Source organism: Anomaloglossus baeobatrachus, chromosome 12, assembly GCF_048569485.1.
Source record: "Anomaloglossus baeobatrachus isolate aAnoBae1 chromosome 12, aAnoBae1.hap1, whole genome shotgun sequence".
Lineage (NCBI taxonomy): Eukaryota > Metazoa > Chordata > Amphibia > Anura > Aromobatidae > Anomaloglossus > Anomaloglossus baeobatrachus.
This window is the reverse complement of record NC_134364.1, coordinates 48326529-48343097: the sequence shown is the minus strand read 5'-3', so window position 1 is coordinate 48343097 and position 16569 is coordinate 48326529. Positions and strand designations below refer to the sequence as shown.

The 16569-nt window shown below is 41.6% G+C and overlaps 1 protein-coding gene across 4 annotated transcripts in view; it reads right to left on the bottom strand.

The window, feature by feature from the left end:
* The window catches only part of SLC35F4 (solute carrier family 35 member F4), a 304748-nt gene that overhangs the window by 123878 nt on the left and 164301 nt on the right, over window positions 1-16569 (bottom strand). The window contains exon 1 of one of the 4 annotated variants that reach the window (XM_075330920.1): window positions 6305-6591. The exons of 2 other annotated variants lie outside the window; for them this stretch is intronic. In XM_075330920.1, the coding sequence (XP_075187035.1) occupies window positions 6305-6380 (76 nt within the window). In that variant the 5' untranslated portion in view covers window positions 6381-6591. Of the gene's footprint in view, window positions 1-6304; window positions 6592-16569 lie in introns of those variants that run through there. One more of the 4 variants, XM_075330922.1, reaches the window with a different exon arrangement.

The window sequence follows — 16569 nt, the reverse complement described above, 5'->3', positions numbered from 1 at the left end:
AAGTGCCTGAGGGAGGGGATCAGATTTTACAGCGTCCACCTCTCGAGCAGTTTCAGCACTTGTCCACAAGGTGGCAGCACCATCCTGTGTAATGTCAGTCTCATGTCCATTTTAATCACAAAACAGTCAGAGCTGCTCGCCTCGTTACAGATACTTTGCACTGTGACCACAAGATCATAATTCCTCTTCTCTTGTATCCAGCTATTTGCCCTGGCTTCTCTTGTTTCTGGACTCTCTGACTAAGCTGCACACATGATCTCTGCACACGCGCGATCGACCTCTGCACACGCGCGATCGACCTCTGCACACGCGCGATCGACCTCTGCACACGCGCGATCGACCTCTGCACACACTGCACCTACAGGAACAACTTTCAACACACTCCATTACCAACTGTATTGAGCAAAGATCTAGTGTCCTCTGCTCTGCAATATTGGTACATGGGAGTTGGGTGTTACTGCAGCATGTTTTAAAGCACAAGAAAACTATGTTTATTTCAGCATGGAATAGAATATACTGAATGTTTCCAATGTATATGCTTTATTGGTAAAATCTGCAGTAAGGTCCAGGGATTAGTGCCTCTCTACTGGACACAGAAATTTCACTTCCATGTTCATCCCAAGGGTAGGGAGCCAGCCTGCGACCAGTTATATGCTTAAGGTGGGGGCTAACTTTTGGGCTCACTTTTTTTTTAGCTAAGCCAGCCCCTTCTGTGTCTCACATCAACTGTGAAAGAGTAGAGCATTAACTATTGAAATAAGCTAGGCGGCGAACCCTCAAACAGCAGCATATCACTGGATATATACTGACACAAATAAGGGGTGGCTCTCGTCCTGGCTTTAGTCAAATGCAGCAGTGGAGCTGGCGGGCCCAGGAGAGTGGCGCTAAAACGGAACCATTACTGCAGATTTGGACAATAACATAAAATAAGTTCATTTATACTACATTTCATACAAAGTAAATATATATTTTTATTTCACTGCTCAACTCCTTTAACATACCATCGAGAAATGTAAACATATACAGTTGAAACTAGAAGTTTCCCTCCACTCTCTATAAAGACACATCTGCAGGTTTTTCCCTCCGCTTTCTATAAAGACACATCTGCAGATGTGTCTTTATAGAGAGTGTATGTAAACGTCTGGTCTCAACTGTACTTCTAAGTGAAATATAAGATCATAGCTTTATATATATACAGTACAGACCAATAGTTTGGACACACCTTCTCATTCAAAGAGTTTTCTTTATTTTCAGGACTTTGAAAATTGTAGATTCACATTGAAGGCATCAAAACTATTAATTAAAACATGTGGAATGAAATACTTAAAAAAGTATGAAACAACTGAAAATATGTCTTATATTCTAAGTTCTTCAAAGTAGCCACCTTTTGCTTTCATTACTACTTTGCACACTCCTGGCATTCTCTTGATGAGCTTCAAGAGGTAGTCACCGGAAATGGTTTTCCAACAGTCTTGAAGGAGTTCCCAGAGATGCTTAGCACTTGTTGGCCCTTTTGCCTTCACTCTGTGGTCCAGCTCACCCCAAACCATCTCGATTGGGTTCAGGTCTGGTGACTGTGGAGGCCAGGTCATGTGGCATAGCACCCCATCCCTCTCCTAATTAGTCAAATAGCCCTTACACAGCCTGGAGGTGTGTTTGGGGTTATTGTCCTGTTGAAAAATAAATGATGGTCCAACTAAACGCAAACCGGATGGAATAGCATGCCGCTGCAAGATGCTGTAGTAGCCATGCTGGTTCAGTATGCCTTCAATTTTGAATAAATCCCCAACAGTGTCACCAGCAAAGCACCATCACACCTCCTCCACCATGCTTCACGGTGGGAACCAGCCATGTAGAGTCCATCAGTTCACCTTTTCTACAAAGACACGGCGGTTGGATGCAAAGATCTCAAATTTGGACTCATCAGACCAAAGCACAGATTTCCACTGGTCTAATGTCCATTCCTTGTGTTCTTCAGCCCAAACAAGTCTCTTCTGCTTGTTGCCTGTCCTTAGCAGTGGTTTCCTAGCAGCTATTTTACCATGAAGGACTTCTGCACAAAGTCTCCTCTTAACAGTTGTTCTAGAGATGAGAAGGTGTATCCAAACTTTTGGTCTGTACTGTAATATATATTTTATTTTTTATATATATATATATATATATATTATATATAGACACACACACACATACACATACACACATATATATATTTATATATATATATATATATATATATATATATATATATACAGTATCTACAAGTAGTATTCAACCCCCTGCAGATTTAGCAGGTTTGATAAGATGCAAATAAGTTAGAGCCTGCAAACTTCAAACAAGAGCAGGATTTATTAACAGATGCATAAATCTTACAAACCAACAAGTTATGTTGCTCAGTTAAATTTTAATAAATTTTCAACATAAAAGTGTGGGTCAATTATTATTCAACCCCTAGGTTTAATATTTTGTGGAATAACCCTTGTTTGCAATTACCACTAATAATCGTCTTTTATAAGACCTGATCAGGCCGGCACAGGTCTCTGGAGTTATCTTGGCCCACTCCTCCATGCAGATCTTCTCCAAGTTATCTAGGTTATTTGGGTGTCTCATGTGGACTTTAATCTTGAGCTCCTTCCACAAGTTTTCAATTGGGTTAAGGTCAGGAGACTGACTAGGCCACTGCAACACCTTGATTTTTTCCCTCTTGAACCAGGCCTTGGTTTTCTTGGCTGTGTGCTTTGGGTCGTTGTCTTGTTGGAAGATGAAATGACGACCCATCTTAAGATCCTTGATGGAGGAGCGGAGGTTCTTGGCCAAAATCTCCAGGTAGGCCGTGCTATCCATCTTCCCATGGATGCGGACCAGATGGCCAGGCCCCTTGGCTGAGAAACAGCCCCACAGCATGATGCTACCACCACCATGCTTGACTGTAGGGATGGTATTCTTGGGGTCATATGCAGTGCCATCCAGTCTCCAAACGTCACGTGTGTGGTTGGCTCCAAAGATCTCGATCTTGGTCTCATCAGACCAGAGAACCTTGAACCAGTCTGTCTCAGAGTCCTCCAAGTGATCATGAGCAAACTGTAGACGAGCCTTGACATGACGCTTTGAAAGTAAAGGTACCTTACGGGCTCGTCTGGAACGGAGACCATTGCGGTGGAGTACATTACTTATGGTATTGACTGAAACCAATGTCCCCACTGCCATGAGATCTTCCCGGAGCTCCTTCCTTGTTGTCCTTGGGTTAGCCTTGACTCTTCGGACAAGCCTGGCCCCGGCACGGGTGGAAAATTTCAAAGGCTGTCCAGGCCGTGGAAGGCTAACAGTAGTTCCATAAGCCTTCCACTTCCGGATGATGCTCCCAACAGTAGAGACAGGTAGGCCCAACTACTTGGAAAGGGTTTTGTACCCCTTGCCAGCCTTGTGACCCTCCACGATCTTGTCTCTGATGGCCTTGGAATGCTCCTTTGTCTTTCCCATGTTGACCAAGTATGAGTGCTGTTCACAAGTTTGGGGAGGGTCTTAATTAGTCAAAAAAGGCTGGAAAAAGAGATAATTAATCCAAACATGTGAAGCTCATTGTTCTTTGTGCCTGAAATACTTCTTAATACTTTAGGGGAACCAAACAGAATTCTTGTGGTTTGAGGGGTTGAATAATAAATGACCCTCTGAATAAACTTTTCACAATTTAAAAAAAAAATAATAAAAAGAAATAACATTCTTTTTTGCTGCAGTGCATTTCACACTTCCAGGCTGATCTACAGTCCAAATGTCACAATGCCAAGTTAATTCCAAATGTGTAAACCTGCTAAATCTGCAGGGGGTTGAATACTACTTGTAGGCACTGTATATATATATATATATATATATATATATATATATTGAAAGGTGCACTTGTTATCAGCTTTACTGTATAGCCCTGTGTAGGATCACTTACTTGTGTCTTTAAATCCATCAACTTGAATCGCATGTGTACTACTTCTTAGCGCTATTAAACTTATTGCTATATTATATAATACTGATATTATTCTTTTTAACTAATTTATGTAAATACAAAATAACATAAAATGGTCATGAAATAATCAAGCAGGTCAGATTCTTGGACTGGCTCAACTTGAGGACAAAGTATAATAGAAGTCAAAGGGAAATTTGAGTATTTTTCCGGAAGACGGAAAAGTTCTGTCTCTCTCGGCATGGAGTTGAGCATATGGAGCAATCATAAGATACTCATTCGAGTACCGAGCGTCTCGAGCTCCCTGATGCTTGATCGGCTATCAATCTGTGCCAAGCACGCCTGATCATCAGTAGTATTCACCCCTTGAAAGAATATTTCTAGGCATATATATAAGGTGACGTGACTACAGATCCAGGGGCATCTCCATATGCCACCTTTCTGGGTCATTGTGCCACGTTCAAGTCACAGTGCCATCAATGTAGTGATGTATAAGTGGACAGATTTGCCATTTAGAGGTCTAAGAAGCAGATGCAAGATTTTTACCAACTTGATAGACAAGGACAACTCAAGGACTTCTATTGACAAGTGAGATTCCGGATATTCCCAACTAAGAAATATCTTTTATTATACTACTATTATCTGTAAAGAATATGCCGTTGACTACTTATATTTGTTCCTTCTCAGCCATCCATATAATGTAGCTACAGTTTAGCATTCAGCTTGCAAACCATTCGTAATATTACAGAAATAACTGATTTGTCATAGTACATTCACATTTTATACCGCAAGCTCTGAACTCACGGAATAACCCTTTATTCTCTGCTCTCCAATCCTATATCTATAGAAAAATTACAGAATGTAAAGTAACTAGCGCCACAGCGGTGCTGTCATTAAATACCATGCGACAGAAATACTGCATTCAGCCTGCACATCCTTTCAGGCATGGACAAGGTTATCTGGACAGCTACGGATTATTATTGCTACAGTTTAACAGTAGCTATATTCCCCCCCATCTCCGTCTTTCTTTTGAGCATTAGGGCTGACGTCAGGTTGTTGTCACCACAGACAAGACTTGAATATTGTGAGAGTGGAGACTGCAGCAGGATCAGCGCATCACAGAGCCGCCAACTAATCAAGTCTGCACGACGGCCAGGAGGGGGTTAAAGGGACAGTCCGATGAGGACGCCTCAGAATGGCTATGACAATCTGCGGGATTTTAAGTGAATAAAACTATTAGAGGGCACAATGCAGAGGGAAAAGTGGGTACCACCAAATCAGAAACCAGTGTCCGCCCACATAAACAATCTCCTACCCATAATCATCATTATTTCTCCAAACTATTACTTGTTGTGTTTTATCTAGAGTCTCAAGGTGAAGAGGAGACTGCGGTATTGTGAGGATTGGAATATCGGGGTGACGAAAGTGACTGCAAGACACCCATATTGTCTCAGGACGACGGGGGTGTACATTGCAGACAATTTTGTTATTATATTTGCCACTTAACTATTTCTAACCTTATGCAGTAATTTCACCCACAAACCACTAATTACATTTTATCTTATTACGAGGCGCACAAAATAATAAAATAAGCCCCTGTTGCATTAACAAAGTTGTATCTTTATAACAAAAAGCACAAACTTATAAAACCCAAAAAATAACATCAGCTCCACTAGGGTGATAACTGGGGGTTAGCACATTTATCCTGCCCTAAGACAATTGCATTAAGTAAGATTTGCATATAAAGAAGAACTCAAGAAGTATAAACCAAGAGTCAAGTTTGTCAATGTAGCAAAACAGAGTTTGCAATGTGCACAACCCGGGATATAGCATCCAAAGGACTTAAGATAAAACTACTACTATGTATCAACTGGAGATAGAGCATTTAGGAGAATATATATACTGTATATATATATATATATATATATATATATATATATATATATATATATATATATATATACACACACACACACACAGTGGAACCTCACTTAACGAGTAACCCAGTTAACGAGAATTTCGCTTAACAAGCAAAGCTTTCTGTAAATTTGTAACTCAGTTAGTATCTCCAAAAGATAAAATGCATGATAAATTCACATAAAAACAGCTCTCTATTCTATACAACCATCCAAATCTAGCACATAAATGCAAATACACAGACATTCCAGATATCAGCTCTGCAGAAATAGATCTAACATTGTTGTTCCTAAAGATCCAGAACATTAAAAGCATCAAAACAACATGCAAGTGATCCACAAGCATCTCATCAGCCGAGCAGACAATTCCTATCTAGTGCAAAGAACTTGAGGAGCAGAGAAGTTCCATAGACATCAGAGATGGCAGAGGGATCATTACCGTCTATGATCGCTGCATGTAATTCTGAGACACTGAAGGGTGAGACAGGGGCCACCTTGGCTGAGTGCTTCTTCATGGTGGTGCTGGTGGGGTGAAGTTTACAGGCAGCTGCTGGGTCTCCCCGGTCCCTGCAGTCCAGACATTGCTCTCTGTCCTTGCAGTCATACACTGGCTGCTGTGGCTGCTGCTTCTGATGCTGATACCTGGCTGTCGTTTTGGAGATGCAGCTCTGAGCCTGGAGAACCTGATTTGCTGTTACCCAGGGAAACCATTTGCAACATTTCAAACAATTCTTGACCTATGCCAGCACTTAGCAGCCTTCAATTGTTAGGCTCAGCAGTTAATGTGCAACCCCACCTTCCCACAATCACATGAGGCAGCTGGAGCCGGACCACAGACTTTTCGCTTTTCTTTTTTTTTGCATCCTTATAACATCTATTTCACATCCTGAGATGCCTATTTTTATAAAAAAGACTATTTATTTATACGTGCACTGGCTGCAAGGAGAACAATTCTGCATGCATTATGTATTTTCTGAAAACTTCTACTGGTATTCCTTAAAGTACAAGACACATGGAGCGCAATAGGGAGCCTCAAATTAGAGTTGACAGTGCACATACATATGCAGTGAGGCTGCGTTCACATGTCCTGTTATCATCGGTTAAAAAACGTATCCTACAGAGATCCTTTTGCAAAAAAAGTTCGTCATAAACAACTTTTTTGCCTGTTGTTACAGTTACATAGGTTTAAAAAAGACCGACAAACTATATAGAAATACAAGCTCACTAATAATTCCAGACTTGAAGCTCTAGTCTTTGATATAGAATATGTTTTTGATCTTGCAAATTGCTGGACTGTCTACGGAATTCATGTCAGGAAGTTGTTAATTTTATTTGTTATTTAGTTATGTTTTGCAAAAAGTTAATTCATAAGAAATTGATTTGACCAACAAAATATACTGCTTGATGTATCAACACTAACAAACTGGGGGGTCAAAATATGTGAATTTTCTTAACCTTGATATTACTATCTATATGTCCTTACATTTTGTAACGCATGATTTCAAAATTTGTTAACTACAAAACCTTATAAAAATCATTTGAATGAAAAAAGACCTTGGTCCATCTAGTTGAACTTTCCTCCACCAATTATACATTTTGTCACTAAATCATTTATAACCGACAATGTTGTTAAATAACTGATTTCTGGCGTCCCGTTTTTTTAACATGGGAGTCTATGGAGAACAAATTGCTATTTAGTCATCCGTTAGTTTTGCATTTGTAACAGATCCTTTTTTTTCTTACAGGATCTGTTTCAAATGGAAGATAAATAGCAATCCATTAACGGATCCGTTCTCCATAGACTCCCGTGTTAAAAAAAACATCTGTCAGAAATCATTTTGTCAACAGATCTCTAACGAATGATTACAAGACGTGTGAACTCAGTCTAAAAGCCACGTCTCATTAAACGGCATCGCCAGCGACATCGCTGCTGAGTCACGGTTTTTGTGACGCAACAGCGATCTTGCTAGCGATGTCGCTGTGTGTGACATCCAGCAATGACCTGACCCCTGCTGTGAGGTCGCCGGTCGTTGCTGAATGTCCTGGACCATTTTTTGGTTGTTGCTCTCCCGCTGTGAAGCACAGATCGCTGTGTTTGACAGCGAGAGAGCAACGATCTGAATGTGCAGGGAGCAGGGAGCCGGCTTCTGCGGACACTGGTAACCAAGGTACACATCGGGTAACCAACCAAAGCGCTTTGCTTGGTTACCAGATATTTACCTTGGTTACCAGCGTCTGCAGCTTCTAGAAGACGACTCCCTGCACACGAAGCAAAGGAACACATCGGGTAACTATAAGCAAAGCGCTTTGCTTAGTAACCCGATGTGTACCATGGTTACCAAGTACAGTGTCGTTACACGGGTCGCTGGTGGCTGGTGGTTGATCTCTGATCGCTGTGGAGATCTGCCTGATTGACAGCTCACCAGCGACCATGTAGCGAAGCTCCAGCGATCCCTGCCAGGTCAGATCGCTGGAGCGTCCCTAAGTGTGACGGTACCTTCAGGCTTTTTGCTTACTCTTTATACCTTCCTTTTGAAAGTTTAGCGGTCATGCACAGCATTCACTTATAGAGGTTTACATAGAGGTGAAGAGAAGGGGAGCATGAAAAATATATAAATGGGGGCCCTTTTCCACGGCCGATAATTTTACCATATACCTAATCATCTGAAAGTGTTGTGACCTGAAGCTTATGGTCCCAATGCAAAAAACCCAATAGGGCCCCCAATTATTGCAATTCTTTAATAGCATTGGTCTTTTTATATAGGCAAAAGTGACTTTTTACCCCCCCCCAGTCTCCAGGACCCAAGTATGATTGGAACTCCTGCACCTATTGCGATTACAGCCCTGCAACCTGAAAAAATAACAGGTCTGTGAGAGCCAGAATTCTTTTTTGGTAGGTGATCAGATATTATTTCATGCAATAAAATGCAAATTAATTATTTAAAAATCGTGCATTGTGATTTTCTGAATTTTTTGGGGGGGAGGGGAGCAGGATTCTGTCTGTCACAGTTGAAGTGTACCTACAATAAAAATTACAGACCTCTCCATTCTTTGTAAGAGGGAAAACTTGCAAAATCGGCAGTGTATCAAATACTTATTTTCTCCACTGTACTTAAGGACAATCTTTTCTAGATACCAAGAGCTAAATCTAGAACTAGATCCAATGGGCCCCCTGCAAACTTTAGATCTTGAACAAGTCTGGTTCATCCTTGGCCGCTATTTCCAGATACCTGAAGGTGCCTTGTTCATCTACAAACAATTATACGCAAGTACAAACAGGATGGGAATGTCCAGCCATCATACCGCTCAGGAAGGAGATGGGTTCTGTGTACCATAGATGAACGTGCTTTGGTCAGATATGTGCAAGTCAACCCAGAAACAAACACAAAAGACCTTGTGAAAATGCTGGCGGAAGCTGGTAGTATTGTGTCATTATCCACAGTGAAACAAGTACTGTATCAACATGGGCTGAAATGCCACTCTGCCAGGAAGAAGCCATTACTCCAAAAGAAACATAAAGCCAGATTAATGTTTGCAAATGCACACAGGAACCAAGACCTTAATTTTTGGAAACCTCCTGTGGTCTGACGAAACAAAAATTGAACTGTCTGGCCATAATGACCATCATTACATTTGGAGGAAAAAAAGGAGAAGATTTGAAGCCCAAGAAAACTTTCCCAACTGTGAAACACTGGGGTGGCAGCATCAGGTTGTGGGGTTGTTTTGCTGCAGGAGAGACTGGTGCACTTCTTAAAATAGATGGCATCATGAGGAAAGGAGATTATGTGGCAATACTGAAGAACATCTCAAGACATCAGCCAGGAACTTAAAGTTTGGGTCTTCCAAATAGACAATGAAGAAGCTACTGCCAAACTGGTTACAAACTGGCTTAAGGACAACAAAGTCAATGTTTTGGAGTGAATTTCACAAAGCCCTGATCTCAATCCTATTGAAAATTTATGGTCAAAGCTGAAAGGACGGTGCGAGCGGCAGCCTACAAAAATGTCTCAGTTACACCACTTCTGTCAGGAGGAAAGGGCCCAAATTCCTACCAACTATAGTGAGAATATTGTAGAAGGATACCCAAAACATTTGACCCAAGTCATACAGTGTAAGGGCAATGGTACCGAGTACTAATGAAATGTATGTAAACTTTTGACTTTGCAGAAAGTAATAAAAATGTCTTAAAACATTCTCTCTCATTATACTAGCTGTAATGCTCATGGCTGGTGTACAGGCAGTGAGCAGTATTTGTGGATTCAGTGGACAACAGGGGGGACCCGGGCTTACCCTTTAGTGGGAGGGGCTTAACTAAGTGCCCACTGTGAGGCTAACGCCAGGTACCACTCCCAGGGCAGTGACCGGGACTGTGGCAGCTGACCCCAGGACAAGTGACTGACACAGGTACAGGTGGGAAAGCAGAAAGCTGAGGCAGGCTGGACAGGCAGGTATGGTGGGCATGGCAGGGATAGACAGGTATGAGAAAGCAGATACTGGAAACTGACACAGGCATAACAGGGCAGGAGCTCGGGACCTGACAACTAGCTAGGTAGCAGACTGACTAACGAAAGGTACTTCACAGGCACCTCCCCTAATGGGCGGGTGCTTTAAATACACAGTGTCTCTAAGCCCTTTAAGAGGAGGACCGGTGCACGCACGTATATTAGATGCACTCCCGGGAAGCCTCTACGGCATGTACAAGGCCCGGGAGGAGAAGGAGGTGGCAGCAGCACACGTGGATGACCGAGAAAGTGCGGGCAGGACACGACCCTGCCAGGATGGTGAGAAAGTCAGCAACTCTGCACAGACGCCGACGCTACACTGGCATTTGGTAAATATAAATAATTTTGGTTCCTAATTGATCTAAAATGGGAAAAGTTTATTCTGATTTTATGTTAGTGAGAAAAACCAGCAGATGTGTCTTTTTAGATCGTGTATGTAAACTTCTAGTTTCAACTGTATGTCTTTCTTCCTGGTATATATGTATCCTATTCTGGGACCATCCTGGTATATATGTCCCCATCCAGGTATATACGGTCCCCCTTCCTGGTATATACTGTCACCAATCCTGGGACCATCCTGGTATATAATGTATGTCCCTCATCCTGGGCTCATCTTGGTATAGATATCCCCTTTTCTGGTACATATGTCCCCCATTCTGGTATACTATCTCCATTCCTGGAACCATCCTGGAATATGACCCCCTATTCCGGACCCCATCCTGTTATATATTGTATGTCCCCCATCCAGTACGATTATATTTTCCCCACATCCTGGGTCTCATCCTAGTATCTATGTTCCCCACTCTGGGACCATCCTGGTATACTTTATATGTCCCCCAAACTGGTAAATATGTCCCCCATTCTGGGCCTATCCTGGTATATATGTCCTCCATCCTGGGCCCAACCAGGTGTATGTATGTATGTATGTATGTATGTATGTATGTATGTATGTATGTATATATATATATCTATATATATATATATATATATATATATATATATATACACACACGCACCCACCCACGCACACACACACACACAATATACAGTGTATATATATATATATATCTATATATATATATATATATATATATATAGATATATATATATATATATACATATATATATATTATATATATAGATAGATATAGATATATATATATTTATTTCTGTCTTCCATTCTAGTATTTACGCCCTAATCCTGAGCACGAGCTCGGACGCGATTTCTGCGACCGCGATCGTTACGCCCCTGTACTCACATAACAGGGATGATTGGTTACCCTATTAAAAGGAAGAAGACCTATTTGACCATTTCGCAGTCACTATTGTACAGCTGGAATCAAACAGCTGAGATTAATGCTCTCTCTTATCCTGGCTGTCAAGTTGTCATAAGGCAGCCACATAGCTCCTCTAGGACTGCACATGAACACCCATGCAGAGCTACAAGTAATTTTAAGGCTCCTAATAAAACCTTTGGTGGGTAATAAGAAGTTTAAGTGCTTCTGTCTCATATAAAAATTAAAATTCTTAAGTCCTTGCCATGCCCTATACTGTGAAATTGATAGAAACTGTATTCAGGATATGTTTTACTTATAGCCAACCTATAAGCCAAGCTCATAAACAAATTGTTAATCACAGTGACAAATTTATAATTCACCATGAGGGACATTAAAGATAGTGGTTGTAAATTAAAGGACCTTCACTTTCTTAAAAATATTGAGTTAAATACCTTTTAAAAATACATGAGATCCCCTGATTATGCTGCTCTTTTATGTTTTGCTCTGTCATTCAATTGCAAATATATTCACATTTGTTGCTTTTGGAGTGCACTATGTGAAATTTCTGCTTACAGTTCAACTGAGCGTTTCTTCATAGTCTTCTCTGTGGGTGTGCACTTTCACCCCTCCGTCCCATGCCAGTCGCAGCTCAACAGCTGAACTAGCTGTCTAGTAGTCTCAGATGCTTCTGCTACAATAGACATCATCTGGGAGGGGACACTGAAAGCGCACACCCCTAGATATGACTAAAGAAACTCCCAGTTGCACTACAAACAGACATTTCACAAACTGCGCTCCACAAGCAACAAATGTGATTATCTCTGCAATGGAGTGACGAAGCACAAAATGAAAAAGGGCGACAGAGTCAGCTGAGCTCAGGGAGTTTTACATTGTAATTAAATAATTTTGAGCAAGTGAAAGTTCCTCTTTAATGATTTATTATGCATAGCTGATATAATAGACGATTGTGGACTACAAAATAGCTTGCATAATGTTATGCTTAGGAAACTCTGTAAATATGAAATGATTTTGCACTGAAATATTAGATTGTTCCTGTTATTCAGCTTGAAATATATATAGTAAGTATAGAGGTTTCTTGACCAATAGCTTGCTGCACACAATATGATGTCCCCACAGCCTTGCACACACTATGATTCCCCCACACCCAATATGATGCCCTCAGTATGATTACCCCCACACTTAGTACGATGGTCCACATAGCCCCCACACACACAGTATGATGCCACCACACAGCATAATTACCTCCACATACAGTACGATAGTCCACATAGGCCCCCCACACACAGTATGATTCCCCCACACCGAATATGATGTCCTCAGTCATCCCCACTTGTTATGATGCCCCCATCCAGTATGATTACCCTCACACACAGTACGATCGTCCACAAAGTCCCCCCATAATATGATTCCCTACACACAGTATGATGCGCATCCCACAGACAAATGATGATGCCCACATAGTACAATGGCCCCAACAACCCCCACACACAATAATTACTCTGATAGCCGACCACAAACCATATGATGCCCCCATTGTTTATGACATTGTTTATCAGATCAGAAACACAGAACTCATAGTTGCTCTGGTCTGTGAAGTAAGTATAGATGTAGTTTTTGTTATTTATGCAGCATCCTGGGGCCATTAATAAGTGGTTGTCCAGTATTGGACAGCCCCTCTAACAGTAAAGGCCACTGTACACGCAACGACATCACTAACCAGATGTCATTGGGGTCACGGAATTCGAGACGCACATCCGGATTCATTAGTGACGTCGTTGCATGTGACACATACGAGCGACCGCTAACAATCAAAAATATTCACCTAATCGTTGATCGTTGACACGTCGTTCAAATCCCAAATATAGTTGATGGTGCTAGACGCAGGTTGTTCGTCATTCCTGAGGCAGCACACATCGCTACGTCTGACACCCCAGGAATGACGAACACCGTACCTGCGTCCTCCAGCAACGAGGTGGGCGTGACTCTCATGCGGCTGCTCTCCGCCCCTCCGCTTCTATTGAATGCCTGCCGTTCAATAGAAGCGGCAATGATAAAGGTTTAGCCGAAACGCATCTTGCCGTGCGCTCTACAGCAGTAATGTTTCATCTCTGCCTGTATTTGTACTATGCTGCTATTGAAAAGATTTTTTAATCTACATTTGAAATAAAGAAAAAGATTTTTTATTCATCACAAATTTGGCTCGCTGGATCTATCCTTCTATATCAATTGTTGGCAAGAGCTCCTGCCATTTATCCGTTGCTGAGCGTCTATATGGAATAGCAGCCTATTCATTGAATCTACTTCGTAAGCTGGCATTTTTTTCTTCTTTTTTCATTATTTAAATTTCTTACGTCCACGTAGCTGCTGTAAAGCACATTTTTTTTGTAAAAAAAATAAAATAAAACTAAAACATTTTAAACAGAAATAAAAGCAGAAAGCAGAAAAGAAAAAAGTTATCTGTATGAGGTCATTTTATTTGGTAAAAAAAAAGGAATATACCCACTCTTATAAATGCAAAACAGTTATCTGAATTTATATTTCACCGAACACATAAAATGTCCACATTCAAGGAGAATTTTTATGATTTGATTTTTTTTTCCATAATTCAGATAATTTCCCACATTTTGCTTTGATACGTGCATCACATCTCTGCACGCTTTATGACCTTGGGCCCTTTCCGTCTTCCTACTGCATAGAACGTATTGGCGCACAATACACTGCAGAGCGGTATTAAAAGAGATACGTGGTGCCGCACTCTAAATAATAGAGTAAGCCCTATTGTCATGTCATATGCTCCAATATGCTAATGTCACAAATGTTTGCTGCCGAGAAAATTAGAATTCAGCAGCTGCAAAATAACTCTATACACTCAGCGGTGTGTGAGATAGTGCCGGCTGTCTATTATTCCCCTTTACAGAACCAATTCATTTGTGCGGTTCCCATCTAAGCCTAATGACTGATCAGTAAGCGCGAGCTTTATACGCAGCATTAGAGACTAACTCCAGAATCCGTTCCCAGCCCCTACGCCTGGATAAATTGTGCAGCAAGGCAAAAACACAGACGTTCTGTAAAACCTGCAGAGATTTTCCGCTTTCCATTTTTAATTTCACGTCACCTAATTTGTTTAGTCATTGCATTTATAGCTAATTCTTCAGCGATAATTAGATCCTATAAAAGGGGGGATGCGCTATTGCCAAATATACAGATGGTACACTTGTATTGTATTACTGGCAAAAGATCACATTGTTGCAAATTCAGACGCATAATTTCGGGGGCAAAGCAAAATCAAAACGTTGAACTCCCTACCAAATATTCCTCTTTTCCTGTGCATTAGATTGTTTTTTGGGTCTTCTTATATTATAGGGCCAGGGTGGGTGCAACTGATACCTGTGAGCCCCTATGGTTATACCCTTGTACAAAATGGAGCCTTTAACTAAGTTCTAATATTACAGTTGCACATTTTTTTTTACTACTATTGAATGGGAATGTATTGTGCATTGTTGCTCATCAATCAGTAAAAAATTTCATTTTCTTGTTAAAGTCCTGGCTAGTTTATTACAGATATTAAAAAAAGTGTTTTCCTGGATAATATATTCCCTTAAACATTATGGCTGTGGTTTTATGGATAATTGTGGCTGAAAGTTAAGAAATTTATTGTTTTAATTTATTTCTCGTGCTTTTTGCAAATGGGGACATTGTGGTTTGGCACACAACAGAGCTGTGGACGTATTGGTCTGGCGCATAACAGATCTGGGGATGTAGCGGTCTGACACATCAAATCTGAGGATGTAGTGGTCTGGCACATAACAGAGCTGCGGATATAGCAGTCTGACGCATAACAGATCTGGGGATCTAGCGCTCTGGCGCATAACAGAGCTGGGGATGTAGCGGTCTGGCTCATAGCATAGCTGGGGATGTAGCGGTCTGGCTCATAACATAGCTGGGGATGTAGCGGTCTGACTCATAACAGAGCTGGGGATGTAGCGGTCTGGCTCATAACAGAGCTGGGAATGTAGCGGTCTGGCTCATAACATAGCTGGGGATGTAGCGGTCTGTCTCATAACATAGCTGGGGATGTAGCGGTCTGGCTCATAACATAGCTGGGGATGTAGCAGTCTGTCTCATAACATAACTGGGGATGTAGCAGTCTGGCTCATAACATAACTGGGGATGTAGCGGTCTGGCTCATAACATAGCTGGGGATGTAGCAGTCTGGCTCATAACAGAGCTGGAGATATAGCAGTCTGACGCATAACAAAAATGGGAATGTAGCGCTCTGGCACATAACAGAGCTGGGGATGTAGTGGTCTGGCTCATAACAGAGCTGGGGATGTAGTGGTCTGGCTCATAACAAAGCTGGGGATGTAGCGGTCTGGCTCATAACAGAGCTGGGGGATGTAGCGGTCTGGCTCATAACAGAACCAGAGAGTTAGCGGTCTGGCACCGAACAGATCTGGGGATATAGAGGTTTGGCACATAACAGATCAGGGGATCTAGCGGTCTGGCACATAACAGATTGTTGATGTAGTGGTCTGGCACATCACAGAGCTAGGGATGTAGCGGTCTGCCACATAACAGATCTGGGGATGTAGAGGTTTGGCACATAACAGATCAGGGGATCTAGCGGTCTGGCACATAACAGATCTGTTGATGTAGTGGTCTGGCACATCACAGAGCTAGGGATGTAGCAGTCTGCCACAACAGATCTGGGGATCTAGCGGTCTGGGAGACATAACAGACCTGGTTAAAGAGTGTCCCGGAACATAACAGAGTTGTGGAAGACATGATCTTGTACACACAACTGAACTGCAGAAGACGTGATCTGCTGGCACAAAGCAGAGCTGGTAAAGATGTGATCTGCACATAACAGAAATAGGGAAGGAGTATTCTGGCGGCACATAAAG